General features: G+C 60.0%; 1 protein-coding gene and 1 long non-coding RNA gene across 8 annotated transcripts in view; one reads left to right on the top strand and one right to left on the bottom strand.

Annotated features, from left to right (window-relative positions):
* The window catches only part of SLC6A6 (solute carrier family 6 member 6), a 78,401-nt gene that overhangs the window by 29,936 nt on the left and 21,351 nt on the right, over positions 1 to 27,114 (top strand). For 3 of the 7 annotated variants that reach the window (XM_070463490.1, XM_020872500.2, XM_020872499.2), the window contains exons 2-6: positions 2,303 to 2,410; positions 13,609 to 13,851; positions 15,776 to 15,910; positions 17,151 to 17,385; positions 26,480 to 26,612. In XM_070463490.1, the coding sequence (XP_070319591.1) occupies positions 13,623 to 13,851; positions 15,776 to 15,910; positions 17,151 to 17,385; positions 26,480 to 26,612 (732 nt within the window). In that variant the 5' untranslated portion in view covers positions 2,303 to 2,410; positions 13,609 to 13,622. Of the gene's footprint in view, positions 1 to 2,302; positions 2,411 to 13,608; positions 13,852 to 14,556; positions 14,779 to 15,775; positions 15,911 to 17,150; positions 17,386 to 26,479; positions 26,613 to 27,114 lie in introns of those variants that run through there. The other 4 variants (XM_070463488.1, XM_070463491.1, XM_020872504.2 and 1 more) reach the window with 2 other exon arrangements.
* Positions 4,368 to 6,832, bottom strand: LOC139033808 (uncharacterized). Its single transcript, XR_011486277.1, has 3 exons — positions 6,732 to 6,832; positions 4,879 to 5,055; positions 4,368 to 4,528 (listed from the first exon to the last, which is right to left on the bottom strand). It is a non-coding gene; the product is annotated as an uncharacterized lncRNA (long non-coding RNA).

The raw sequence follows: 27,114 nt of genomic DNA on the forward strand, positions 1-27,114 counted from the left end.
CCTCGCCTTTGTCAAGCAGCCGTCAGAGGCCAGACTGGCCCCGCAGGCTCTGGGCTTGATCCGGGGGAGAGGGAACTGGCACCGTGAGGGACCCGGGTTTTTTTCGGGCAGGCCCCACCTGCCGCCTCCACCTTAGAGAAAGTGACAGCCAGGGCGACGGCCAGAGGGGTCCCCAGGTCCTAGGCAGTGTGCCTTGCATGCCCTGTCCTCGGAGAAGCGGCCCGAGGCCGCTCAGCTGGACGCTGCCCTTCACCAGGCCTCAAAGCCAGTTCCCAGCTTCCTGTGTGTGCCCCTTGCCCACGCGGGGGCTCTTGGAGGCTCGTGCCCCCCCCAGGACCCCACGTGCCCACTCACCTCCCTGCCCCAGAGGCCCCAGTGATGACCTGCCGGCCATCACCTGCAGCTCTCAGCCCCTTCTTCACTTTAGCAAGCGGGTAACACGGAGCGCTGGCCTTGCCCTGGGCTCAGCCCCAGCTGCCTGTCACTCACTGGGTAATCTTGGGCCAGTCCTAGCTCCTCTCAGAGCCTCCGTTTCCTCCTCTGCGGAATGGGGCAGAAGTACCCGTCCCCCAGCACACAGGACGGAGCAGTGGCAGTGGGAAATACCAGGTCAGGGGCAGATGGTTTTGATGGGTGGCCCAGGGCTTTCCGAGATGAAACCCAGCTGCCAGCTGCTCAGTCTCGCAGAGGAGACCACGTACGTGTGCAGACACACACACGCTCACGTGCGTTGTCATCGCTGAGTCCATTTCATTGGCTGGTTTTCCTTTGCATTTTCCCAAGAGCCTCCTAGTCCATTAGCACTGCTGTCCCTGGCCTCACATGATGCTAAGATTCACTTGGGGGCTGCTTTACCAGCTTTGAAGGTTCAGTCACTAGGTGGATGGGGGAGGCGCCTGCCTGTTCAGCCAGAGCCCCCGGTGGCGCTGATGTTGAAACATACATGAGGGTCCCGGGCATCTACTAGCTCTGCCCGAGAGCTCAGAGACGTCAGCCAAGGGTGGCTGTATAGATTAGGAGGCCTGTTTTACAGGAGAAGAAACTGAGGTTTCCTGAGAAGACCTCTGAACTTTGTCCAAAGCTGCACAGTTCTGAACAAGAGCCCAGTGCCTGGGGAATGTGGGTGCGGGGTGGGGGTGTGACACTGGCCAGAGGAGGGGAGGGAAAGAGTGGGATGGGCATGGAGGGCTTCCTGGAGGAGGTGACACTTGAGCCAGGTCTTTCAAAGTGGGTGGGATCCACCCGAACATAAAGGGAACCCACAAGCAGAGCACAGAGTGGAAGCGGGTATTGCTGGGGAGAACGAGGCGGCCCCGGGATCCACGCAGGACCAGAGGGGGAGGTAAGGTGGCAGAGACTGGGGATGGGGCACGTATAGCGGGCCTTGGGTCCCGGTGGGGAAGCGCGGATGCCAGTGAGTCCCCTACGGACGAACCTTCCGGCTGCAGACTTCCACAGAGGCAAAACGTGCGTGTGCGCGTGAGCTGAGTTCACGTGTCTGGTGAACACTGGCACGGGCGTGCATCCCCCACAAGCAGTTGTGCTCCCGTGTCCTTTACGGCCCTGCACAGGCCAGGCCGCCATCACCCCCTCCTCCGCTCATAGCTCTTTTGGCCTGCTGGCTCGGTGCCCACGCCTCTGTACCAGCTGTCACCCTGGGCTACTGTGCCTTTCAGGGCACTGTCCCGTAGTATTAAAAGTCTCTCCTTTATTTTTTGTGTTTGTTTTTTATGCAGTATTTCTGTGAAAAGTATCGCACGCCTCTTACAGTGTAGTTCTATATAGCCCATTATGTTAGTTGTGTACCTAGGCTAACTTTGTGGGACTCATGAACAAACTGGACTTGGGAACGCACTCTGGGAACTGAACTGCTTCATGGACAGGGGACTTTGTTCTCCAAGCAGCTGGGAGCCACTGATAGTTCTTGAGCTGGGGGCGACGTGGCAGGCCGGGTTGCGGGGGGTGGGGTGGTGGTCTGCCAGAAACAAGCTTGGCTAAGCCGGTGGAACAGAGCTCACGCCTCTGGGGAGCCCCCAGTGGCTGGTGGGGGGCCTCGTCTCAGGGCGCTCTGTGAGCAGCAGGCCGTGAGGGGGCCGTGCGATGCCCCAACACCGAGCTCGCGGAAGGCACGATGGAGGCGTGAGGGGGTCGCAGTGAAGGGTCAGGGCCGTGGCGGCTGTCTCTCCGGGCTGCCTGGGTGGTGGTCCGCACGTGTGGGAAGGCCGCAGGGCAGGGTGAGCCCTCGCCGGAGCCCGGCGCCGCCCGCCCGGGAGTGGATTTTAATGCTGACCTTCTCTTGTAGCCCAGCAGTAGCTGCTCTTAGTCACCATCTTGTAGCACCTGGAAGTCGCTGCCGCTGCACCAACATTCGCCAACCTGACGACATTAGATACGAACGCGGTCCACCCAGGTTTGGAATAAGGCCCTCACCCTCCGCCTCTGGCCTCCGTTGGGTTGGGGGTGTGAGGAGCCCGTCTGTGTCTCCTGCGGCTGATCCGCTGTGGTCTGGGACCTCAGTTTCTCCATCTAGAAAGTGGGCTTGTGTTCACGCCTGCCACGACCCCTAAGGCCCCACCCGGAGCCTTTGACGTGTGTGCGGGGTCCTCCCGTGGGACCCCCAGCACTGGGGCAGACCCGCAGGGGGACCAGGGAGAACTCACTTCAGATCCTCTTCAGAAGATGCCCGGAGAATGTACCGTTTAATGAAAGTCGATAGCCTACAGACTTGGGGCTCATCCCTCAGTGAAAGGCAGAGCTTTGTGGGGTTCGGACCCTTTGGGGGGTCCTGTGCTCAGATGCCGGGGACACACACGCCCCCTCCTCTGTCCCTAGCAGAGGGTGCGTGTGGCCCGTCCTTCCTCTGTCCACAACCCTGCCCGTGTCCTGAACACCTGCTCCTTTTTTTTTAACTTTTATTTATTTTTTTTGGTCGCGCTGGATCTTCGTTGCTGGGTCTGTAGCCGTGGCGAGCGGGGACTACTCTCTGCTGCGGCTCCCAGGTTTCTCATCCTGGTGGCGTCTCTGGTTGCAGAGCACGGGTTCTAGGCGCGCGGGCTTCAGGAGTGGTGACACACGGGCTTCTGCTGCTCCAGGCCGTGTGGGGTCTTCCCGGACCGGGGATCGAGCCCGTGCCCCTGCCTTGGCAGGCGGGTTCCTGCCCACCGCCCCACCAGGGACATCACTGAACGTCTGCTCTCGCCCTTTGCCCCATCTTTGCTCCCTCGGCCTCGTCGAGGCGGCCGCACAGCTGCGAAGGGCGAGGGCTTTCTCCCACGCACGGGTCCCCCGTGTCCTGAGCCCCGAGTGTTCCGTCCGACAGATATCCGTGTTTGTCACGGCTCGTGCTGTGTGCGGGGGAGCAGGCCCGGGGAGTCTGCGACAGAGGCGGTGTGGCCTCTGACTCCCGAGGAAGCACCGGGGGGAGACTGGGGGTCCGCCAGGCCGTCGTCCGGGGAGATTGCCTGTGGGTTACGCAGGGAACAGTGTGCTGGGCCAAGGGAACAGCAGGAGCCAAGGTGTGGAGGCGTGGGAAGGCTTGGACTGTGTGGTTCAGAGGCCCTGGGCATCTTGGTGGGGACTCTGGGTGTTGGAAAGTGGAAGTGTCAGCCGCTTAGTCGTGTCTGACTCTTTGCAGCCCCATGGACTGTATGAAGCCCACCTGGCCCCTCTGTCCACGGGCTTCGCCAGGCAGGCACGCTGGAGTGGGTGGCCATTTCCTTCTCCAGGGGATCTTCCCGACCCAGGGCTCAAACTCACGTCTCCTGCCCTGCAGGCAGATTCTTTACCGTCTGCGCCAACAGGGAGAAGCCCTGGGTGGTGGAGGATGCTTGAAACGTGACTTCCAGGCCCATGGAGCAAAAGTGCAGGCAGCCAGCCCCTTCCCCCGGTGGCGGGGGCAGCCGTGCAAATGAGCCACCCCTGCGGCCTCGCTGAACCACAGGCTGTTTGATCCCCCCGGCAGCAACCTCTCCTTCAAGCGAGGCAGAGGTTAGGTGTGGAGCTGGGCAGGAAGGAGAAACATGATCAAAAGAGGAACAGTGAGGACGGGAGCTTGTTTACAAACATGAGTGAGCTGGGAGTTGTCCACCCCTGCGGACTGCATGTGATAGCCTTCACGCGGTGACGGCCGTGACTTGCTTAAGGCCTTGCCACAAACACAGCGGCCCCAGCGGGTGTCCCTGGGGCTGTGACTTCCGGCAGAACCCCAGGGACAGAGTCGGGGTGGCCGGCTCTGAGAGGGCGGGGCGGCCACAGGCGAGCCCTCAGCTGGCCCTGGTCTGTCTGTACCCCCCCCCCCAATCTGTGCAGAGCTGAGGAGCGGCCGCCCTGTGTGTGCTCTTCACAGGCAGGGCGAGATGCAGGCGGCTTTAGAGGTTCTTCCAGCTTGAAAGGGGAAGTTTTTTGAGAAAATGGAAACGGAGCCTTTCTCTGTTTGTCTCCTTTACTGTGGCCTCCAGCAAGGATCCCGGGTTCAGCTGAGCTCATCTCGGATCGTGGTTGACCCGCTGCACCCCGACTTCCGGCAGAGCTGGGTGGGGGGAGGAGGGGCAGGGAACGGGGGTGGGGGGTGGGGGGAGGGGGGAGCCGGGGAAAAGAGTGACAGGCTTGTGGCGGGTGAGTCAGGGCCAGGAGGCCGTTGCCTGCTGACTCACCTCCCCCGAGCGCCAGGACAGGCCCCCCGCACCCCCACAGCTGCAGCACCCTCCACTTTACCCAAGCGGCGGTCACGGCCCGTCCTGGCAGTCTCCAGGGTGGCACTGGGGCCCGAGATCCCCCCACCCCACCCCCAGACAGACCCCTGCAGCCTGGCTGTTCCCCCAGCCCCGCCTTCCCCCAGGGGATCCAGTCCAGCCCGGCCGCGGGTCCTCGGAGGCTCACTCGTAGCAGACGCCTGACTGTGTCCTCCTCCTGAACTGACGACTGTTTCTGTGACATGAGAAATGAGCCCCCGCGTCCCTGGAGACTAGCATCCTGAGGGCAGGAAAGGTGGTCGGTGCTCAGTCCAGGCAGGGCCCTTCTGGAAGGGGTCCCGGAGAAGTGACACGTCCCTGGAACCTACAGAGGGTGTAGGTAGGGTCCAGGCTGACCCTGGTTCTTGCCAGTCCCGTGGGCTTCACCCGCCCTGGAGCGGACAGGGGTCCAGCGTCACAGGGACGCCTTCTCCCCTGGGGCCCCCGCGTTACGGTCCTTGGCCGCGGGGCGGCAGTTCCGGCTGCCCACCCTTGGTCAGCCCGTTTGCAGAAGACAGTGTCAGCCCATTTCACCGTGCTCCACTCGCCCTGAGGAGGCCGGCGGCTCTGGGGCTTGGGGGCTCTGGACTCAGGACCCCACTAGAAATTCCCTCCTGGGAGCATCTTACAGAGGAAAGCCCAGCACGGCTCAAATCCCCCTCAGGGTGGGAGGGAGCCAGGCGGTGTCCCTAGGGCAGCGCAAAGCTCTCTAGTGGCCCCGCCCCGGACAATTCCAGGTTCTGACCTGGCCTTCGCCTTGCCCCATGTGGCGCTCTCCACACACACCGCCCCTGCTCAGAGTGCCCCGCTCACTCTCCGGGATGTTTGCCGGCAGCCCCCAGCTTCAGGACGCTTAGAAGCGCAGACCCTGAAGCCCAAAGCTCTCTGAGCCTCACAACTTCATCCCGGCTCCTAAGAGGAACAGATGCCTTGGTTCCAGAAAGGGCTTAGCCCAGAGCCTGCCCAGAGACAGCCAGGCTTCAGGGAGCGTCACCTGCTGGGGTGGGGGTGGGCCCTGACGGCCTCTGGCTTGTCCTGTCGTCTGCACCCCGGGCCCCGTGGTAAATATTTGCTTGTGTGTGTGTGTTTAGCGTCTGAGTCCCCTTCTGGAATGTCAGCTCCAGGGCTCGCCTGCGGGCCCCAGGCGCCCAGTACAGGAGGCCCTGGGTCACTGTTTCCTCCCCGCTCGCCAGAGCTGCCCGCGCTTCCCTCCTCCCCAGACGCCCGAGAGGCGCGGCGGAAGCCCTTGGCCCGCAGAGCTGGACCTACAGCCAGCCCGGCCCTCTTGACTCCTCGCCTACTGCCCTGCGCCCTGACTCAGCGGCCTCCAGGGCCAGCGCCTGGGGGCCCGTGTTTGGGGCGTGTTGGGTGCCCAGCAGCCCTTCCCCTCGAGGGCAGCGCCCCCGCCCTCCCAGCCGCAGAGAGCTGCCTGCCCGCCGTGCCTTCCGCCCCCGCCCCCTGCAGGCCTGGTGATGGGGAAGAAGGCTGTACCTTGGGCCCACATCCTGCCCGCCCCCCGCCCGCGGCGCTGTCCTGGAGGCCAGTCCTCTGCAGAACCAGCTCACCCTCGCCCACTTTTTCCTCTGCAAAGCGCAGGTGGAGAAGCACTACCCGCTCAATTAGGTTCCTGTGCAGAGGCTGCCTGGTCCTGCCGTGGCGCCGCCTGCTGGGAACCAGGGGTGCGTCTCGGCCTGGCCTGGTGCCCCTGCACCCCGGGCACCCCCTCCCTGTCCCCCCTCCCCGCTCTGAGCCTCAGTTTTCCAATCTGTGAAACGGGGAGGCTCTGAGAGGCTGCAGGCAAAGTTGGCGCTCCTGCAGGTTGAAGGCTGAGGCTGAGCCAGTCTTGGGGTGCTCTCAGCGGCGTGGGGGATCTCAGGGGGGGTAGACGTAAGACTCCGAGGGTGTGGGGAGGGCCGTGCCTACAGACACTGAGCCCAGGAGGTCACAGAGCCTGGCCCCAGGAGCTGCCCTGCTGAGAACAATTCCCTGGGCAGAACTCACTTTCACTAGGACTGAAGAGTCCGGTGCTCATTGTTTCGACCTGGTTCCTGGCAGAACAATGCCGGGCTTCCTGGATGACCTCACTAGGGTGAGCCATCAGACCTCGGAGGCTGGGCTGGTCACCGTCTCCAGCCAAGCCTGTCCTGCCCTTCGCCACGGCTGCCTTGGGTGACCGGGGACAGTGCTCTGACCAAAGAGGACAGGCTGGGCGCCGGGCCCACAACGGTGTGTTGTAGACAAACACCTCCAATTCACTACCTCTCGAGAATTTGGAGGGTCTGGCCCCAGTGGCCTCAACCCCAAAGGCCTCGACCGCAGTGGCTGGACTTGAGAACTGCTGCCTGGAGCCCGGACTCCCATATTCTGAAGGCCCTTACCCCCTGGACCCCGACCTTTGCCTGCCAGGTCCCCGGAGGCCTTTGAGCCCCTGTCACACTTGAGTTAGCCTGAGTTAGGAATGGATAACCAAGGCAGAAGGATAACAGACCACAGGATTCAATCAAATGATTGGATCTTTAAAAGGTGTAGCTCTTCATGGAAAAGAATTTTTAAAAACCCTTTAAAATTAATTTTTGCTTTCTTTTCAAAAACAGCTATCCCTAGTATTGAAATAGTGCTCTCAGCACGCCTCTTGTTTGTTTTGGCGCTTAGTTGTAAACATTCTCTAGGGCCAGGATGGGATGTATGCAGCGTGCCGGGGCAGACATTACTTTAACTGATCCCAGGCCGCCTCGTCACGAAGCCCATGGGGACAGTGCTCAAAAGAGCCCCTTCAGAGCTTATCGGAGAAGTTCAGGAGACTCTTCCTGTCTGCCAGAGGAAGCCTGCAGTCCATGGCTCCGCTCGCCCTGCCCCAGCCTCTGAGCGGAGCGAGCCCTGTGACCCTAGGCGCTGACTGTTGCCCCAGTCCCAGGCCCTGCCCCGTCAGTCTCTGTCCTGCGGCCCTCACTTCCCCGTTTGTCTTCACCTACTTCCCTAATCTGTCAGCCCGGCCCGGTAGCTTGAAGCCTGCCATAAAAGCACCAGACCTGATTTCCCTTTGTGACCAGTCTAGAGCGAGTGATCCAAAACAGCAGAGCGGTTGAGAATGTGGAATTGAGAGGCCAAGAGAGACCCGGGAGCCATGGGAGGTCCCGGCGGCCTTTCACTTGCTGTGTGAACCTGGGCAGGTAACTCCCCCATTCTGCGCCTGGCCAGCAAACGGCACCCACAGATGGGGTTAACTCTGAAAATGCCTGCGAAGCACTTAGCACAGTGCAGGATAAATGTGCATGCCACCAGCACCCAGTCAGTGCAGCTCACTTTCTTTCCCCTCCTTTTAAACACTCAGGATGCCACATACGGGAATAAAATCCCAGTGTGGTCAGATGTTTTCTTCAATAATAGCTAATATTTATTAATCACTTGTATGTACCAGGCACCGTGCCTCATACAGGCATCATTCTGTTTGATCTCTGTGAGGCGAGTTTTAGGTTTAACCCCAAGTTTTTTAACCAGTGCGGAAACTGAGGCACAGAGACGGCTGTTACTTGCCCAAGGTCACATGGCTGAGTTGTGGCCTCTGTGAGTCCCGAACACAAGCTCTGGGGTGGTCGGGGAACGAGGAAGGGAGAGAGGAGGAGGGCCCCTGCTCTGGAAAGGGCCGACAAGGGCTGTCGTGTGCTGCTTTCCACGGTTTCCCAACGGGCTGGGGGCCGGGCAGCTGGCAGGCTCCCAACCTGTGAGGTGAATGGTTCTGTGTCCAGCTCCCCACCTCGTTCTGGGATCCTGGGGGTCGCTGGCCAAACCCCCCAGAGGTCAGGCCCAGAGATCGATCGAACAGCCTGGCTGTGCGCTAGACCCTTTTAGGGTGGGGGAAGTACCCCAAAAAAGGAAACAGGAGAAGTCCCTGCCCTCTTACTTTAAAACCTGGTAGAGACTCCTGAGGGCTTAAGTCTGTGATAGCGGGGTCAGGTCTGACTCACTGTTCTGGACAGGAGAGAGCAGGGTGGGAGACTGTTTACTTGAGAAGGGTCCGATTCTGCAGGGAAGGGCGAGGCGGAGAGCCCCCCAGCTTCTGGGCATGGTTAGGGGGAGGACCCACAGCAACATCTCAGCGTAAGGCTCAGCTGGCGAGCACGTGGGCACTCGTGGCCCCAGCCCCTCGCCGGCTCTGCAGACCTTTCCCCCGGCTTCAGCGTCCCCGCTGGCAAACCCTGCGAGGCCCCCATGACCTTCGCCCTGGGCTTCTAGCAGTGGGCAGGCCAGCTGGGCACTCTGCCTCCAGCCTCCTTTCCACGTGTGCAGCCGCCGCCAGGCCACTCGCTTTCCTGCTTGCGCCTCGACTCCCCGTTCGGAAAACGGCCCTAAAAATTCCTGCTGCTGCGCTGAGGGTGTTTGAGGAACAACTAGGAAACTGTTTATGGGCAGCTCAGCCCAGACTTAAAGGACTCCAAAATCTGGTAGCTTGAAATCAGGAGGAAGCCAAGGAGCATCCTGGAACCCCGTGGCATTGCTGGCTCACGGTGGGATCTGAGTGCGGGCCACAGCGGACGCGGTGATGTGTGAGTCCATCTGCAGGTGCGGCTGGTTCTGGCCTCCACCCTGGGAACGGGGGCCTAGGAGCCTTGTGTGGGAGTCTGGTCCCGAAGCCTCTGTGTTCGAGCGGACTCTCTGATCACTTGTAGCTGTAATCAGCAAAGAGGAAGCTCTTAAAATGGGGACTCATATGTCACGGTCGCTGCAGAGTAGCCCTGGGCCTGGCGCCAAGGGAAACAGCACTTGGCCGGCAAGGCGGCGGGCCGCTGGGCCGCCCGCGGAGCGGGCTCGCCCCCAAGTGCTTCCTGCAGCAGGGGGCGCGCTCTTGGCGGGCGACAGGCAGCGGTGAACCAGCCACACGGCGAGTCTGCGGAGACGGACGGGCCGGCCTGGCCGAGGGATGCTGAGGGCAGAGCTGCGGGCTCTGGAACGTCGCGATCGCCATGGCGCCCGGCTTCGCAACCTCAGGAGTGTCCCTTGGCCTCTCTGGGCCCTGCTGATCTCACCCCGTGTAGGACCAAAGCCTTCCATACCCCAGGGGCAGAGTGGAGCCCGTGATAGTTATACTGGCAACGATGGCAGTCATACCGGCGTGAGTGCTTATGCTCACTCAGTGGTGTCTGCCTCTTTGCGATCCCATGGACTATATCCTGCCCGGCTCCTCTGTCCGTGGGGAGTGTCCAGGTGAGAATACTGGAGTGGGTTGCCATGTTCTCCTCCAGGGGCTCTTCCTGACCCGGGGATCGAACCTGCGTGTCTGATGTCTCCTGCGTTGGCAGGCAAATTCTTCACCACTGAGCCGCCTGGGAGGCCCAGGAATACTGGCAGATGACGAGTTAAGATGTACCTGCCGCGGGCAGCCCCTTGTTCAGTCCTCACAGCATCCCTGTGCGATGGTCACGGGTACCCGTCTTCACACTTGAATACAGTGAGGACCCAGAGAGGTCGAGCAACTTGCCTGAGGTCGCTCGGCCGGGAAATAGCCCTCAGCTTCTAGGCCGGGGCCCACACTTTGCTTCCTGCAGGGGCCAGGCTGCCCCAGAGGGCCTGGGGCCTCCGTGCAGGGAGCCTGAGGCTGAGGAGTGGGCTGAAACAAAGGGGTTCCATGGGGCCAGTGTCTCAAAGAAAGGGCCTGTGCTGGGACCCAGTAGGCTGTGGCGGGGAGCGTGCTAGGAGTGACGGAGCATTGGATAGGAGGGCATTGGGATCTGAAAGTGCTTTGCGAGTTGCTCCTAGCTGCGGTTTTGAGAACAGAGTGTCGGGGTGGGGTGGTCAGAGTAGCAGCGGGGGCACCCGGGCGGAGGCTGCAGGGGATGCCCGTGGAGGGCTGTCGGGCCTGCGCCAGCTGGTTGCCATGGTGATGAAAGCACGTAGGTGGATGTCAGGAACGTAAAGGAGGCCACATCTGCGGGTCATGCTGCTGTGGGCTCCCACAGGCACGAGGCTGGTCGGATGCTCCAGAGGGGCTCAGAAAGAGCCTCCCCCCACGGGGGGCAGTCGGGGTTGCCTGCCCTCGGGTCTGACCTCGTCCAGGCTTGCCTGTGTCTCTAGTAAAGTGTGGGCAGGGCTGGGCTGTGTGTTCCCGAAGGCCTGTGAGCCTGTGATGGGGGCGGCCACACGTAGGGCGCGTGTCACTGGTGGATATCTCTGTGGACACCTTGGAAATGAGGAGTAGGGGGGCCCTACAACACCAGGACATGCTGCCTCACCCCCCCCCATCCTGGTTCAGCTACAGGCATCAGTAAGATGGGGTCCTGAGTGTGGAAGAGAGAGGTTGGAAGTCTTATCTTACGTGGAGCCGAGTGCCTCAGGAAACTTGTTTCTGCCCCCTGCCTCACATCTCAGGGCTTCCCAGGTGGCGCTAGTGGTAAAGAACCCGCCTGCCAATGCAGGAGACATAAGAGATGCAGGTTCGATCCCTGGGTCGGGAAGATCCCCTGGAGGAGGGCATGGCAACCCACTCCAGTATTCTTGCCTGGGAAATCCCATGGACAGAGGAGCCTGGTGGGCTACGGTCCATAGGGTTGCAAAGAGTCGGACATGACTGAAGCGCCTTCGCACGCACGCATGTTTCCTGAGGGTTCTCTAGGGCCAGAGGGGCCCATGGGCCTGGGCCCAGAGCGAAGAACCAGGACGCAGGGTGGCTTTCGCAAGCGCCCGCAGGCTGTATGAGCAGACGCCGATCACCACCTCCCCCCCAACTCGCCTGGCTGACCTGGTGAAGCGCCTTCCAGCCCCAAGATCCAAGGAGAGCCCGAAAGGGCGGCACCGGCCCCCGTCTTGATGAGGAGACCCCGGGGTCATTCCTTGGAAAACATCTCTACCAGGAGGGAGTGGAGTCCCACATCCTCCAATTATGCTGCCGTCCAGCCGGCCCACAATGGGTCCGCAGATAACCATCGGGGGCCGCCGAGCTCCGTGCTGGAACAATGCTGGCCGCTCGGGCTATTTTTACAGTAGCCGTGCGCTCGGCAGAACCCCGCGTCGCCCCAGGGGAGCAGGCGAAGAAAGGGCTGCGGATGCCCCGCCGTCTGCGCTCCGGGAGACAGAGGAAGGCCCGGTGAGCCGCCCGGCGGCTCCAGGAAGCCTTTTCTCGATCTGCTCACTGCCAGATAGCGAAACAATCGGGGTCCCCCACCCCGAGCCAGGGAGAGGAAGGAGGCGTGGGGGAAGCGGGGATTCTGTTATGCTTGCGTGCCTCTCCTCCTCCGAGCACGGCCCCGGAGGGCCTGACTGCGGGCCAGGCCAGCGTGCCCCCCTCGCCTCCCCTAGTCCTTGGCAGTGGTCCCCTCCCCCGGCCGGACCTCCCCCAGGCCCCACAGTGTCACGGGGCTGGGAAGTGGCAGAGTTGAGGGGTGCCACTGGGTCCCAGCTCCCTGCGTACCTACTCTGGGAGCCATCAGCCCAGCAGTCCTTCGCTGACTACCTCCCGTGCACCAGCTCAGGACACCCCACCGCAGGCAAGGGGGGTCCCGCTGCCCCGCGGCCTCCGTTCTAGATGAGGAGGAGACTGTTAACAAGAAGGCAAACAAGGCATTTTCAGCTAGCGCCGCGGTGACTCCATGCAGACTCAGATGTCCCTGGACAGGTCCAGATGGCGAGCTGGCCCCGTGCACCGGGGCGATGGCCCCCTCTGGTCCAGCGGATGGCCGCTGTAGGAGCGTGAGTCCAGCGTGTGGCCCACCTTCCAGTTTTTCAAGGAAACCTAGAAATCTCAACTTTACCCTGGAATCTGAGAGTTCAGCGCTGGCCACCCATTTGGATCGTGAAGACAAGCAGCTGGCTCTGCGTCGGCACTCTCTGCCTTTCCTCCTTTTTATTCTGAAGTCGGGGAGACAGGCTCCCCAGTCTTTGTGGTCCTGTGGCACATGGGGGTAGAAGGCACCTTCTCCTGCTGGGTGGGACTTGGATGCTCTTGCCCTCAAGGTCCAGCTGCCAGGAGCACTGGGCACTCAGGGACCAGACGCAGGACAGAGAGGGGTTGCCGCTCTGGCCGGTGGCAGAGCTGCTCTGGGATGGGGTCTGAGCAGGGGGCTGCTGAGGGTGAGCGTGAGCAGCTTAGAGGCCTGATAATCCTGGGGCCTCCGCTTGCTGAACCCACAGGGCAGCCAGAGGGTCGGGGCCCGGATGAACCAGGGGTCAGGGTGGACCCGAGCACAGATAAAGGGGGCTGGACCCGTGGGGACTAGCAGGCGTCGCTCCGGAGTCCTGTCCCGGCGCAGACCCCTGCCCTGATACTGCAGACATGGCCTGGCTAAGAAGCTGCCAGAGTATTTTATAAGCACCCGTGTTCTGTATTTGACGGAAACCCTGTTTCCAAGTACTAGAAGACATACTCGGAAACACTGAAGCATGAAAACTCGCCAGCCTGAAGCTCCGTTCTTTAAAACCGTGAGGGGTGAGCACCTCCGCTGGGCCAGGGCCTGCCCCGCGGCACCAGTTTCTCCGCCAACCTGAGATTCAGAGACGATTTCTAGAGGATGCAGGCAGGCTGTGGTTTGGAAGCGGCACTAGACCTGTGTGGAAGGTGTTGGGTTCTGCAGAGATGCTGCCAGGGCTGGGTGGCTTCGTGCTCATCTCCCTGCGGGTGCAGAATGGTGGGAGGGGGGTGGCATTCGGGGCTGGTGGAGACGGGCCCCGGTGCTTCTGTTGGACGGGTGCCTAGGGGATGGCAGCTGTCGGTCCCCGGGTCCTCAGGCCCCCAGTCACCTGGGGTGGGGGGTCCGAGGAGTGGACGGACGAGGTGGGGGCAGGCCATCTACCTCAAGCCCGGCAGGTCAGAGGCGGCCCGCGGGGTCGAGCCAGGACACACAGGCTGCCCCTCACTGATGCATGTCGGGGTCTGCTCTGTCCACCATAGAAAGCGAGGAGGGCATGGCCACCAAGGAGAAGTTGCAATGTCTGAAAGACTTCCACAAGGACATCCTGAAGCCGTCCCCTGGGAAGAGCCCAGGCACCCGGCCGGAGGACGAGGCCGAGGGGAAGCCCCCGCAGCGGGAGAAGTGGGCCAGCAGGATCGACTTCGTGCTCTCCGTGGCTGGCGGCTTCGTCGGCTTGGGCAACGTCTGGCGTTTTCCCTACCTCTGCTACAAAAACGGCGGAGGTGAGCCTGGGCTGGGCAGAGGGCGGGCCGGAGGGGTCGCTGGGACACAGCGAGGGGGTCTCCCCGCGCCCAGCGTTCCAGGCCCCCGCCTCAACCTCCCCGCTGTCAGCCTGCCTCCGCTCCCACCACAGTCCTCAGAGGCGGGGGACCAGCATGACCGGGAACCAGCTGGTGTTCTATCAGGGCCTCCCTCGAGCAGATTCTTTACCGTCTCTGCTCCTCCAGTTTACCATCTCTGAAGGCCGCCACAAGGCCAGGCCCGAGCCTCCGAAGCCTCGTAGCTCTGCGCCTACCCACAGAAGCGCAGAACCTTTTTAACCTGTCTTTAGAACTTTTTCACCCTTTTTTGCTTTTCTAACTTAAACCAGTTGTAGTTCAAAAGCAAGTTTCGTGTTTCCCACCCTAAATAGAAAACCAGTGTCTTTTGCTGTGATGGATAGGTATCCAGGACAAAAGAAGAAAAAGTACAATGAAGATGTTTTTAATTTTTTCAGTTTTATTGAGATAAGAATCGACATATAGCATTGTTTTAGTTTAAGGCATACAAGATGATTGATGTCTCTACTGTGAAATGATCACGGTAAGTCTATTTACCATCCATCAGCTCACACAGTTAAATGTGTTTTTTCTTCTTGTAATCAGAACTGTTAAAGTTTTATGCTGTTAGCAACTTCTTTTTTTTTTTTCCCGCATGTGGGATCTTAGTTCCCCAACCAGGCCTCAAACCTATGCCCCTTGCATTGTGAGTACAGAGCCTTTGCCATGGGACTGCCAGGGAAGTTCGTTAGCAACTTCCAAACACACCATCCGGTGCTTCGTGACTGGTGGACAACCTTGATGTACACGACACGCCCGGTCGGAATTTATCTCCTAACTGGAAGTTTGTGCCTTTTCGACCCTTTCACTTAGCCATGGTATTTTCTAAATGTGAGTTCTCTGTTTGGTCAGCTGGATAGTTGGTTGGCCTGTTCTTTCGGTTTTCGAATGGTTGGTTGTCTTTAACTTGCCGAAGGCCCTGAGTTAGCATGCTCTGACGTCACAGGAGTTCAGGCTCGGCAGCACGTCCCAGAGACCTGCTGGTCAGCAGGACCTCAGCAGTAAGAACTCCCTCCCTGCTCCTCGTGGCGGCCCGTGACCCGGCTGGCACCCAGCAGAGCTGGGCACGCGCGTGCCGCCCGCCCACCTGCCCGCGTCAGGAGAACCACCTTGCAGGAGGTCCTGCCCTCCAGCCTGGTTTCTTAGACTTTTGGAGGTCTCAGGTGCCTCTGGGACCCCTGATGAGTGCCCTGGACGCTCCCCAGAACAAAGCCCATGCCCATAGACCCACGTTGCCCACACTTTCAGAGGGTGTACGGACCCGCTGAAGCCAGCATTGGGCACCAGGTAGGAGCCCTCGCCCGGCTCTTCACCCTCCCCTCCTCCCCTGGCTCCCATCCCCGGCCGGAGAGAACCATCTCTTGCTTCCCAACACCCTTCCCAGCTGGTTCTTAGCTTCCTGCCCTGGCCGGGCCATGGAAGGCCAGCTGAAGGCTTCAGCCAGGAGACCCGTCTGAGCCGGGCGTGAAGGGCTGGGCAGTCCTTCTTCAGAGGGACGGACCTGGGGAAGACAGGCAGTCACAGAGCTTCAGCAGACACTCGGAGGCTTCAAGCCACCGGGTAGATTGGAAGAAGGCAAGAGGGCACCCTGGAAGGATGGTGCTGGCTGGACGAGAATTTTCAGCCAGGTCCAGCCGTCTGCCCTTCACCCTCACGTCCCTGGGTCGGGAGGATTCCCCTGGAGAAGGAGATGGCAACCCACTCCAGTACTCTTGCCTGGAGAATCCCACGGACAGAGGAGCCCGGCAGGCTGGCCGGGAGGGGTTGGGACGGAGAACATGCAGGCCTCAGCCAACCTGAGCCTTACCGCACTCTCCTCTCTCTGCAGGCGCATTTCTCATACCATACTTCATCTTCCTGTTTGGGGGCGGCCTGCCTGTGTTTTTCCTGGAGGTAATCATAGGCCAGTACACCTCTGAAGGGGGCATCACCTGCTGGGAAAAGATCTGCCCCTTGTTTGCCGGTGAGTACGGGACAAAGGTCACCGGGGGCCTGGTGTTCCTCGGCTCAGCAAATGTTTATTGTCCACCTACTACTTGGCAGGTACACTGGAGCCTCACGCAGCCCAGCTTGGCTCATGGCGGCGCTGCTGCTCGTGGCTCTCTGGGCTGTCAAAGGATGGGAGACGCAGTAGCAGCGGAGCAGTAGGGTGTAGAAAGGAAGCCCTGCAGCCAGCCTGTCTGTCTGGCTTCAAGCCCCGCTTCCCAGTTTTGCTACGTCTCGTGACTTTGGGGAAAGTCACTTCACCTCTTTGTGCCTCAATTTCCCTATCCATAAAATGGAAATAATACGCATACTTCTAGGGTTGGTGTGAAGAAAAAACAGCACAGCCACGTAAAAGTCTTTGTACACAGAGGAAGCCCAAAGCGGCGGTCGTAGCTTTGTTATTGCTGGGCTTCCCTGGTGGCTCAGATCGTAAGAATCTGCCTACGATGCGGAGACCCAGGTTCGATCCCTGGGTCAGGAAGATCCCCTGGAAAAGGGAATGACAGCCCACTCCAGTATTCTTGCCTGGAGAATTCCAGGGACTCGGACACGACTGAGCGACTAACACTTGTTATTATTGTAGCATTTAGTCCTGTGTCTACTTCCTAGTATGTCCTCATAAGATAATGCTGTCATGATTATAACTGGCAGCGGTGGGAGACTGTGTGAGTCTGTTCACTCAGTCATCCATGTAAATCTACCCATCTGTCTATCCATTAAACCTTTCTTTTATTAAACTAGTCAATAGTTACACAATGCATATACCCATTCAACCATGCTCCAGCTACTTATCCATCCATCCATCCATCTACCTAACCTTCCAGTCAACCACCATCCATTCAACAAAGTGAGTATCCATCCACCATTCCAACATCCATCCATTCGCCTGAGTCCATCCAGCCATCTGTCTATTTATGTATCCATCCATTCATCCATTGATCTATCCATCCCTCTATCCATCCATCCATCCATCCATCCATTCATCCATTCATCCAGTCATTGGTCTATCCCTCTTTAGCTGTCTGACTCGTCTGACCATCCATTATTTTACCTATCCGTCCATACAGTCACATGTTCCTCCTACACTTATTTGCTGGTCCCTGCGGAAGGGCCCCTTCTGGCCCCAGGCCTGCAGATCCCAGGGTTTCTGGTTGAGGGTGTGGCTGTAGTGGGTCTGGCCTCCCTCTGACTCCCGTCTCGCTTGCCCCCACTCACAGGCATCGGCTATGCCTCCATCGTGATCGTGTCCCTCCTGAACATATACTACATCATCATCCTCGCCTGGGCTATGTACTATCTGTTCCAGTCCTTCCAGTCGGAGCTCCCCTGGGCCAAATGCAACCACAGCTGGAACACACCCCATTGCCTGGAGGACACCTTGCGGAAGAACCGGAGCCTCTGGATCTCCAATAGCACCACCAACTTCACCTCCCCTGTCATCGAGTTCTGGGAGTAAGGCTGGCCTCGCGGAGGAAGGAGGGGCTAGGGGTGGGGGCAGAGGACAACCCATGCCCTCATCTTCTCCCTGGGGATGTAGGAGCCACTTCCTTCGGGTGGAGTGGGAGGAAGTGGGGGGTACAGATTTGGAGATAAATCCATGCCTTTGGTCTCAGACAGGCCTGGAATCGAATCTCAGTTCTGCCATTTTACTGGCTGTTTGACCTCCAGCAAGTCACTGCCCCTTTCTGAGCCTCAGTTTCCTTAACTGTCAAATGAGGACAATGAATCATTCCTACACCCATGGGATCTCTGTGACGATTGTTTCCCAAAGGCAGGTATATGTACTTAGATTGTCTGAAAGTGATATAGTTTTCTTAATGTACTTTAGGGAAAAAAAAATATATGTAGTTAGCGCATCAAACTTGTTATTGCCCAGAGGGGGAAAAAAAAGCATATATGAAGCTTGAAGTAGTTATTCAAGTGAACAAGTGAGTAGATAGAGTGAAAAATATGTATCAGTTAGCGTTTGCTGTGTAACACCCATCCCCAAATTGGAGCAGCCATTTGTTTTCTTTGGCTCATGGTCCTGCCCCTTGGCAGTTGGGGCGAAGCTTGGCTGGGCAGTTCTTCTGGGCTTTGCTGGGCTCCCCTCCCCTGGAAGGTAACTGTACGTCATCAGGGTCACTCTTCTGGAGACTGGCTGGCTCTTGGCTGGGATGCCACAGGCAGCTGGTCGCTATGGCCTCATCACCCTACAGGCTAGCCTGCCCTTGTTCCTAAGGCGGCTCAGAATCCCAAAACCACACACGGGAAAGCCCCAGTGCTGGAGCACCTCTCCAGCCTCTGCTGGTACCATTTTTGTTAAGGTCCCGTTGGCCAAAAAGAGGCCCAGGACTAACCCAGACTCGAGAGGTGGGGGAATAGGCTCTGTCTCGAGGAAGGAGAATTATGGGCATGTTTGGAAGCTGCCCACACTATAGCCAACGACGGCAGAAGCATACACATGGGCCAGACGTGAGGAGGGCAGAGCGTGGAGGCCTGCATTCGGGTAGCTCTTCGCTGACGTACAGCGTTGTCCTTCTAACCCAGCGCTGGGAGCCCATCAAAAATGGGTGAGTGCCTTGCTTTTGCTGCTCTCCGTGAGCTGTTCAACGGGTGCTTAGCAGCCCCTCCGACCCCGGAAGGAGCAGACAAGGCCTCGCCTGGGGTGAGAGCCAGGGCAGGGAACGGTGTCAAGGAAGCGCCTGTCGCTACCAGACAAGACCCCCTCTCCCTCGTGTGTGGATTTGCTGCGTCGAGGAACCTCTCCTCCTCTTAGAACCTGGCCCTGGCGCCGGCCCACAGAAGAGGGAGCTAAGCGCTGGCTGGTCCCAGCCGATCGTCAGGGCCGGGGCGGGGGGCACTCAGGCTGGAAGGGGCCACTTGGCCACTCCCCCAGGTAATCCACGGACCCCTCCTGACCTCAGGCCTTTAGGGGTGCTCATGGGTCCCGGGGCTCCTGCAACTGGGCTCTTTCCATGGAGGTGTTTCCCACTTGCAGACAAAGCTTTACAGGAACATCCCCTCGCCCTCAGCCCTGACCCCTGACCCCTTGCTCCTCACACCTGGACAGCTGAGTTTGCAAAGGAATGCGGGCATTTCTTTCTTCTCACTTGAACAGGGCCGGAGGGGCCGGAGGCCAGGGCCCTGTCCCTTCCCTGCTGTGCCTGGCACGGCCTGACCACCCAGGGCCTGCCCTACCCAGGACGCTGGCACTCACCCAGCCCCTCCCGCGCCCGCCGGGGCCTAGCTGCCTCGGGCACAGGTTGGCCGCCTGGGAGGGAGCCCTCATTCTGCCAGCGCTGGCTCAGGCTGGTGCCTCTTCCTCTCTGAGCCTCCGCGTCCTGAGCTGTACTTGGGAGGTCATAATGCTGCCCTCCCAGGCCATAGGACCCCGCCACCCCCCCAAACAGAATGAGGCCCTGCATGGCCATCCGTCAGGGCCTGCTTTATACATGTGAGCCATCCCTATCTACTTAGTGAGTATCCTCACTGTGGGTAAAACTGCCCCCGCCCGGGACACCTGACGCTCAACCTCGGGGGGACTAAGAGTGGTCCCTTCCTGATGCCCGTGTAACGCCCCCCATCACAGAGGGGCTGTCCCCTCTGTCTCAGGCCTGAGCCCTCATGAACCATGAGGTCCTCTCCCGTGCCTTCTCCCCAGCCTGGGCCCTGCTGGGGGACTCCAGGGCTTCCGCCTTCCCGAACCCCCATTCTGAGCATCCCAGCTCCCTTCCCTGGCCCGCGTGGTCCACAGAGAGCGGCTCCGTCCAGAGACTGACCGCTGCCCGCCCAGCCTCCCCGCCCCGCCGGCCTTTGCAGCCTCCCACGGGCCCTGGCCGAACGTCTGCAGTCCCCGGGGAGGAGGAGGCTTGGCTGGGAAGACCTGCCTGGTACCTGAGGGGCCGAGGCCGCCTGCCTTCAAGGGCCTCCCCTTCTCTTGGGTGCGACGAGGGCGAAGGAGAGAGAGCGCCCGTGAGCATCGTCCCAGGGACTTGCTCTCGTCATTTTGTCCCCGCTTCGTGGAGGCCCTTTAGGGAGGGAACACATCTAGGAGTCATCCCCAACTCCTTTCAGCTTCAACCTCAGACCCCGCCCCTGTCTGGTCCTCTAGGCTCTCCGTGTAAAGTACACCCAGACTCTGGCCATCCTCCCCACTTGCATGGTGGCCGTCCCCCCCTGCCCCCCGCGGCCCCGGAAGACCACCGTCTTCCCTCCCCTGTTACGGGTGCGTCTCCGCAGCCAGCTGTGAAGCCACACATGTCATCTGTCAGCTCAGAAGCCTCTCCTGGCGTTTCCGTGCTCGTAGGCTTGCCCAGCCAGGGAGGGGTAGGGTTAGCCTGGAGTAGCACATCGCTCCCTCTCTCTGGCCTCGTTTCCTTGTCAGCAAACAGAGGGGCCGGGTGAGCTGGGCTTTGGGGGATGAGTGGGAGTTCGCTGGGCTAAAAAAAGAGGGAAAGACAGCCTAGACAGAAGGAACAGCCATGCCGAGGCGCGGCGGTCGTAAAGCTCGTGAGAAGCAGCCCGTCCTTGGTTTGGCCCGAGGATAGGACGTGTGGAGCCAGGGAGAAGGATGGAGCCCTGGACGCTAGGCAGAGAAGGTTGGACTTCGTTTTCTAGGAGGAGGAACCATGGCAGCTAGAGAAGGGGCGGAGAATCACGTGATTGCATCTGTGTTCTCTGAACTCGCTCAAGGAACACACTGGGGAGAGACAGGCTGGGACACATATATTAAGCACCCACTGTATGCAGGGCCTCAGAGGGCTCGGCCATCAGAAGATGGATTTCCCTTTAGGGTGAAGCTCAGCTTGTACGGTTTCCCCTCAAAATAGCCACCGGCCCTGCAGTGACTATCTCTGGGGTGTCCACGGAGAGAGGCTTGCTGGGACGGGACTGAGGTGTCGCTGGCTGGTACCCACTGGGCTGCTGCCATCCTTGGAGCCAAAGCCCATCCCTGGCCTTCGCCTCCTTCACCCTCTCAGCTGCACCAGACACACGGGACCCTGAGCTGGCCCCCGCTTCTGCACATGAGGCCTGACGGTGCTCGGGCTTCTAGCTGACGGGGCACCACGGAGCCAAGCCTTTCTCCTGGCTCCGGGCAGGGAAGGGCCTGGACGCCCGTCCCTGCCAGGCCCGCCTCCCCTCTGGTTTTCCACGAGGAGGAGTGGAGAGCCGCGGGCCATGCTGCCGTCCCCTCGATCCTAGAGCAGGGATCCTGACTCTAGCCCGGGGGCCCAGCTGCCGGCCTCAGAGCGGTCACCCCTCTCCAGGGCTCTCAGAGGTGGCGAGGTCCCGTCACCTCATGGCCTGGCCGAGGGTTAAAGAGCACGGGCCTCGGGCCTAGGCTTATTAGGTGGGACGCTGAGGATCAGAGTGGTTAAGCGACTTGCCCAAGGTCACACAGGCAGCTGGGCGTAGTGGAGAGCTCAGCCCTGAACACCTCTAGTGTCTGCATCCCCACCGGCCGTCCACGGGCACAGGTAACGTTGTGCCGTGTGTGTGTGTGTGACCCCACTCTTAGGTGACGCCTGGGGTCTCCTCTTGGCCTAGATCCCCACACCTGCCCCGTCTGCAGCACCGAGGCACCAGCCTCGGTGGGAGCCGTTGAGATGCCCTTCTCCCTTGAAGGATGCCTGGGACCCTCAAGATGGGCGTTTCACGCCAGCTTTAGAATTGAACTCTTGAGTCGCTTGGAGATGCGAAGGCAGAGCCTCTGCCCCCAGCCCGCCCCGTCCTCCTTGCCCCTGCGCTGAGGTCACCTCGGTCCCAGGGGTCCTGTTTGTTGCCCCCTGGCCCTGGAGGACAGGCGGGGTCAGATCTGGCCAGCTGCCCTCCATCAGCCTGGAGCCATGCCTTCCTCCCCAGTTCCTCCAGGACCCCCTGGGAGCTCAGCACATATCATTAGACTTTATTAGAATCAAAGAAATGAGTCATATTTGCAAACAAGCCCTGCTCAGCCAATCTCCCCCGGCAGCTGTCAGAAGGCGGAGGCGGCGTGGAGAGAGCCTGGTGCGGCCTCCTTCTCGGGGCGGACGGGCTCTTTTATAATTGTTGCCTCCGCCAGTCTCCAGGGAAGAGCTATCGCCAATAAATGGCTGGCCGGCATTCAAAAGGAAACGATTTGGCCCACTCGGAGGACGTATTTACATCTCTGAGTGCCGGCTGGACGGCAGCGGGGCGGCCGACTCCAAACAGACGTCCAGGCGATTCTTTTTTGGATCCCACCCTGGAATGAATCAGTCCTATTCTCGGACAAGAATGCAGCTCACCTCTCGGCCTCCTACTCTCTGTGTGAGGGGTGCGGAGAAGCCTGGGGTGCTGGGGCCTCTCACCAAAGGATAACATCATACACAGTGCATGGGTGATGGGTGACTGGTCCCCAGGGTGGCATCAGAGAAAAAGAACCAGAGCCAGGGCTGATGGTTTGTTTGTTTGTTTGAAATCTGAGTGATTTCAGGAGAATTCCTGAACCTCTCTGAGCCTCAGTTTTCCCATCAACCAAATGGGTGTAATTAATCAACTTCACTCATGTCTGTTGAGCACTCACTATGTTAGCCAGGCGCTGTTCTGGATCCAGCAATGGTCAGGACAGACACAGGCCCCTGCCTCCATGAAGATGATGCTTCGGTAGGACAGACAGACATGAGACAGATAGCGCAAGTAACATTGTAATAGACAAGCGATGATAAGTGAAGGAAGATAAAGCCGAGAGAGGGAGGGAAAGAGGGTTGACCAGGAGTGCTTTTTCCATCGGGTGGCCAGGAAAGGCTGCCTTGGTGGAGGGGTGGTGTGCAGCCAGTTCAAAGGTCCCGAGGCCGGGCGGGACTGGACCTGTTCAGGGCACATACCTGAAGCCAGTGCAGCTCAGGAAGGCGGGGCAGGGGCCCTGGGGATGAGGACGTTGTGCATGGACCTCGTCCTGGACGGGTCCCCTGTATGCCCGTGGTCCCAGCCTCTTCTTAACAGGCACCACCCTGTCTCTTTAAGACGTCTGTGTCTGACTGTCAGAGTGCTTGGCCAGCCCACTCAGGGAGGCAGGAAGGAATGGGGCAGGGAGGTGGGAGCCATGGGAGGCGTGACACCTGCCTTGGGTGTTGCCAGATTCTGTCTTGATAAGAACAGACTGGGGGTGAGAGTGAAGGCTGGAATATCACCGTCGAGGCTGCTGAAACAGCGCTTGGGAGCAGTGGGAGCCGGGACAGGGGTGGGGCGATACGGCCGGATTTGGGGGAACTTGTGCAGCCTCTGGGAAGGTCGGGGGCACTGGTGAGGGGCAGGCCCTCCCTCTGGGGTCCGGCACTCTACAGCTTACCGAGCACTCCCATGCACCAGAGCGGCAAGGCCCAACAGATCCCGGGCCGGGCCTCGTGGGCATCCGACAGGAAAAGGTCCTTCAAACTGTGTCCGTTCAGCAGGGATTCCGATGGGCCCGCACGCTCTCCGGCCTCCCGGCCACCCCCGAGATGACTTTGGAAAAGACGTTGGTTACTTTGGCCGGGAGCCCACGTCGGGTTCTGTTATGACAACCCCTGACTGACAAGAGGACTTTGGTTCCGTTCCTAGAACGTCTGCACGGCCAGCCCCTTGCAAGCCTTTGTAAGAACCTTAATTTTTGTGAAGGTGGCATGTGCCCATTAACAGCGTTCAGATGGTTTGAGAAACACATTCCATGGCCAGTGAGCCCCCCTCCGCCGCATCCCCCGGGCCAGTGGCTGCACCGTTTGCCTCGTGTGTCCTCATCACGTGCCTCACCCTGGGACGTCGCCCCTTACCAGCACGCGGGGAGATCCCTGCGGTCTCGCAGGCTGCGTGACACTCCGCCCGGCGCCTGCTGCACGCCTGCTGGGACCCCTCCCATGGCCCCTCTGGCTGGCTGGTTTCCTGCCGTTTGCTCCTGCAGACAGCCGAGGTGAACAGCTTGAGGTGTGTGCTAAGTCGCTTCAGTCGTGTCAACTCTTTGCGACCCCATGGACTGTAGCCCACCAGGCTCCTCTGTCCATGGGATTCTCCAGGCAAGAACACTGGAGTGGGCTGCCATGCCCTCCTCCAGGGGATCTTCCCAACCCAGGGATCGAACCCACATCTCTTATGTCTCCTGCATTGGCAGGTGGGTTCTAGTGCCACCTGGGAAGCCCGAACAGCTTAGGGTGGACCCTGTCATTGGCCATATCATCCAGGAGAGTCTTGGCATAGAATTGCTGGATCGCAGGAAAGGTGCCTTCAACGGTTACTGTTGGCACCTCGGAAGGGCTTTGCCACCAGCCATGGAGAAGCAAGTGCATGACTCGGTTTGCCCGTTGTGGCCTCTGTGGCTGGGCAGCTGCCAGAGCAAGCCCACGCGGGCCCCTCCCATCCGTAGTGGGCACCACGGGTTTGCCCAGCACGGTGGTGGGAGCTGGCAGGAGGATGCCAGTGACCTGAGCATGTGGCGGGTGTGGTCAGAATCGGGGCTCTGGGGCTTTGGGCTCCTCGGTCAGCTCACCCCTAAGGAGAAAGGAAAGGCCTTCTTGTGACTGGACACCCCGCGGCACTGGCTGAGCACCTGCTGTGTGCCTCCTCCGCAGTGTATCTGGAGTCTGGTAGGCAAGACAGACTCCCCCCAAGGGCGATGTCCAGGGTGAGGGGGTGACCAGGGAGCTGGAACGACACTAGTCATCCAGAGCATCGCAGGAGACCTCCCTTGGAGCCTGGAGAGGTGCCTCCCCGAGGCTGCCCATTCACACGGAAGACTTGGCCGCTGCCCAGCAGGCCCCAGCTTCGTGGAAGGAGCCGAGCCCTGGAGGCCGCGCCGGGAATGGCTTTGTTCTAAAGCTACCGCAGGGCCAGACCCATGTACTTGTACTTGACCAGGTGCATGGCCTGCTCGCGAGGATGCCCTGGGCCCTGAGGGTCCAGCGAGCCCTGCCGAAGCAAGGCCTGGAACGATTCTTGTTAAACTGAAGGCTCCGTTTTCTGTGTTAATCAGAAAAGGTACTGGAGCCGGGCGAGCACTGGCTTTGGGGGCCGGATAGCCCCGGATACGGCGGCAGCTCTGCCACCTGCTGGCTGTGTGTCCGTGGGTGGTTGGATCCCCAAGCCTCAGTTTTCCCCATCTGTAAAATGGGGCCAGGGACTCTCAGGCCTTGGAACCAGATGAGATAAATTAGAAAAGCCTCGTTGATGGGACCTCGGTGCCTGGGGGAGCCCCTGGATGTCGGAGTGACCCGCAGAAAAGCCTGAGTGCCAGTTGAGGTGGGAATCTTGGATTTATTCAAGGTCCTCATGTTGAAGCTTCTTTGGAGAAAAGTGAGAAGCAGTGAGAAAGTGTCCTGGGCCGGCGGCCCTCTGAGCCCTGACCCTGGGGATTGGCCTGCACACAGACTGGCTGAGAGCTGCGGATGGCCTGGGAGCAGGAGCTCGTACTTGTGTTTTGCAGAAGGGGACACAGAGGGCAAGTCCAGTGCCCCCCTGGCCTCTCCTGCCCGAGACTGTGGCCCTTGAATGAGGAGCTGGGTCTTGAGGGGGTGCCAGCTTCTAGGGAGCAGGAGCTTGTGATGGCAGAGCCCTGGGGGCCAGTGTCCCTGTGCTCAGCCTGGCTGCCCTCGGTCACTGCCACAGCAGTCGGAGCACTGGGACCAGGGGGCCGGTTTCTGGGCGTTAAGTCTCATCGTCTCTCAGCAGCCTGCTGGCCCCACTCCAGCTTCAGGAGGCGTCTGCCCCTCGGGGGCATGTCTGAGTAGCGCTGTGGGCATCTCCCCTGGTCAGCGCGGCTCTTGGACCCCAGAGGCCCAGGCTCTGCCCTGTGATACTCGTCTGTGATGATCGTCCTTCAGACCGTTCACGCACCTCCTCCCAAGCCCTCCTCCCAAGTCGCAACCCTGGCCGGGGGCAGGGGAGGCAACAGCTCTCCCTGGGTGCCCAGAGCTGCCCTGGGGTCTCAGCGCCGAGACAGTAATGACCGCCATGGTTTACTGGCTGCTGGCGGCATCCAGGGCCAGTGGTTTGTACTTCGTGTGGCTTGTCTCCTAACCCTCCAGAGGGGTGTTTGGGTGTCCTGCAACCACAAATACAACCAACACCCTGGAGACTTATCTTTTAGCAAGAGATCCAGATAAGGAATGGGGGCAAAGAGGGACAGGACAGAGAATGTGGGGTGGAGGGGGAGTGAGGTAGGTGGTTATTCCCATTTTAAAGATGAGGAGACTGAGGCAGGCAGCGGTCACACGCTGGAGCCCAGTTGGAACCCAGTGTCTGGCCCACAGGGGACACTGGGCAAGGGCCTGCGAGAATCGATCACACGGGAATCAGTACCTAGTTCACAGATGAGGAAACTGAGGCTTAGGGGTTTAACCTAACTTGTCCGAGGCCTGGCTGGATAGAACCCAGGTTCGCCTGACTCGAGTTCAGACCCACCCCGCTGGCTGGCTTCCCCACGACTCTGTGAAACCTGGGGTTACCTGAGATTTCCCGAGACCCGCGGGATTCCACAGCTTGGAGCCAGGGCTGAGCCGCAGCCTCTTGGAACCCCAGTGCCGGCTCTCCCAGCCCCGGGCCAGCCCGTCTGACTTGGGGCTCTGTTTGCTTGAAGGCGGAAGGTGCTGAGCCTGTCTTCCGGGATTGACGAGCCGGGCGCGCTGAAGTGGGACCTCGCTCTCTGCCTCCTGCTCGTCTGGCTGGTCTGTTTCTTCTGCATCTGGAAGGGCGTCAAGTCCACGGGCAAAGTGAGTTCTGCTCCCCTCCCCTCCTGCCTCGTGGAGCCTGGCCCTCTGCAGGGTCATCTCCCGCGCCCCCGGGGCCCTCTTGCTCAAAACTGGTCCTGCTTAACCAGTTCTTCTAGCAAACCTGGAGCCCCCTCGGTTGTGGCATTTGCCCAGTTCACAGTGCAAATCCGCCCAGCAGGTCCAATTTCAAGTTACTGATGATTTGACAATCAGCCTGCAAGATTCCTGAAATGGAGCGGTCTGCTCTCCAAACTGGAGAAGGAAATGGTAACCCACTCCAGTGTTCTTGCCTGGAGAATCCCAGAGGCGGCGGAGCCTGGTGGGCTGCCGTCTATGGGGTCGCACAGAGTCGGACACGACTGAAGCGACTTAGCAGCATCAGCAGCTCTCCAAAAGCCCACACACCACTGGTACCCCACTAGGGAGTGGTGGCTTGCGTGGATGTTAGCAGATAACAAACCCTGAGACGCCAGTGAGAAGTTAACTGGTAACGGTGTGTTAG

The sequence above is a fragment of the Odocoileus virginianus genome, unplaced genomic scaffold (assembly GCF_023699985.2).
Source record: "Odocoileus virginianus isolate 20LAN1187 ecotype Illinois unplaced genomic scaffold, Ovbor_1.2 Unplaced_Contig_3, whole genome shotgun sequence".
In the NCBI taxonomy this organism is placed as follows: Eukaryota; Metazoa; Chordata; class Mammalia; order Artiodactyla; family Cervidae; genus Odocoileus; species Odocoileus virginianus.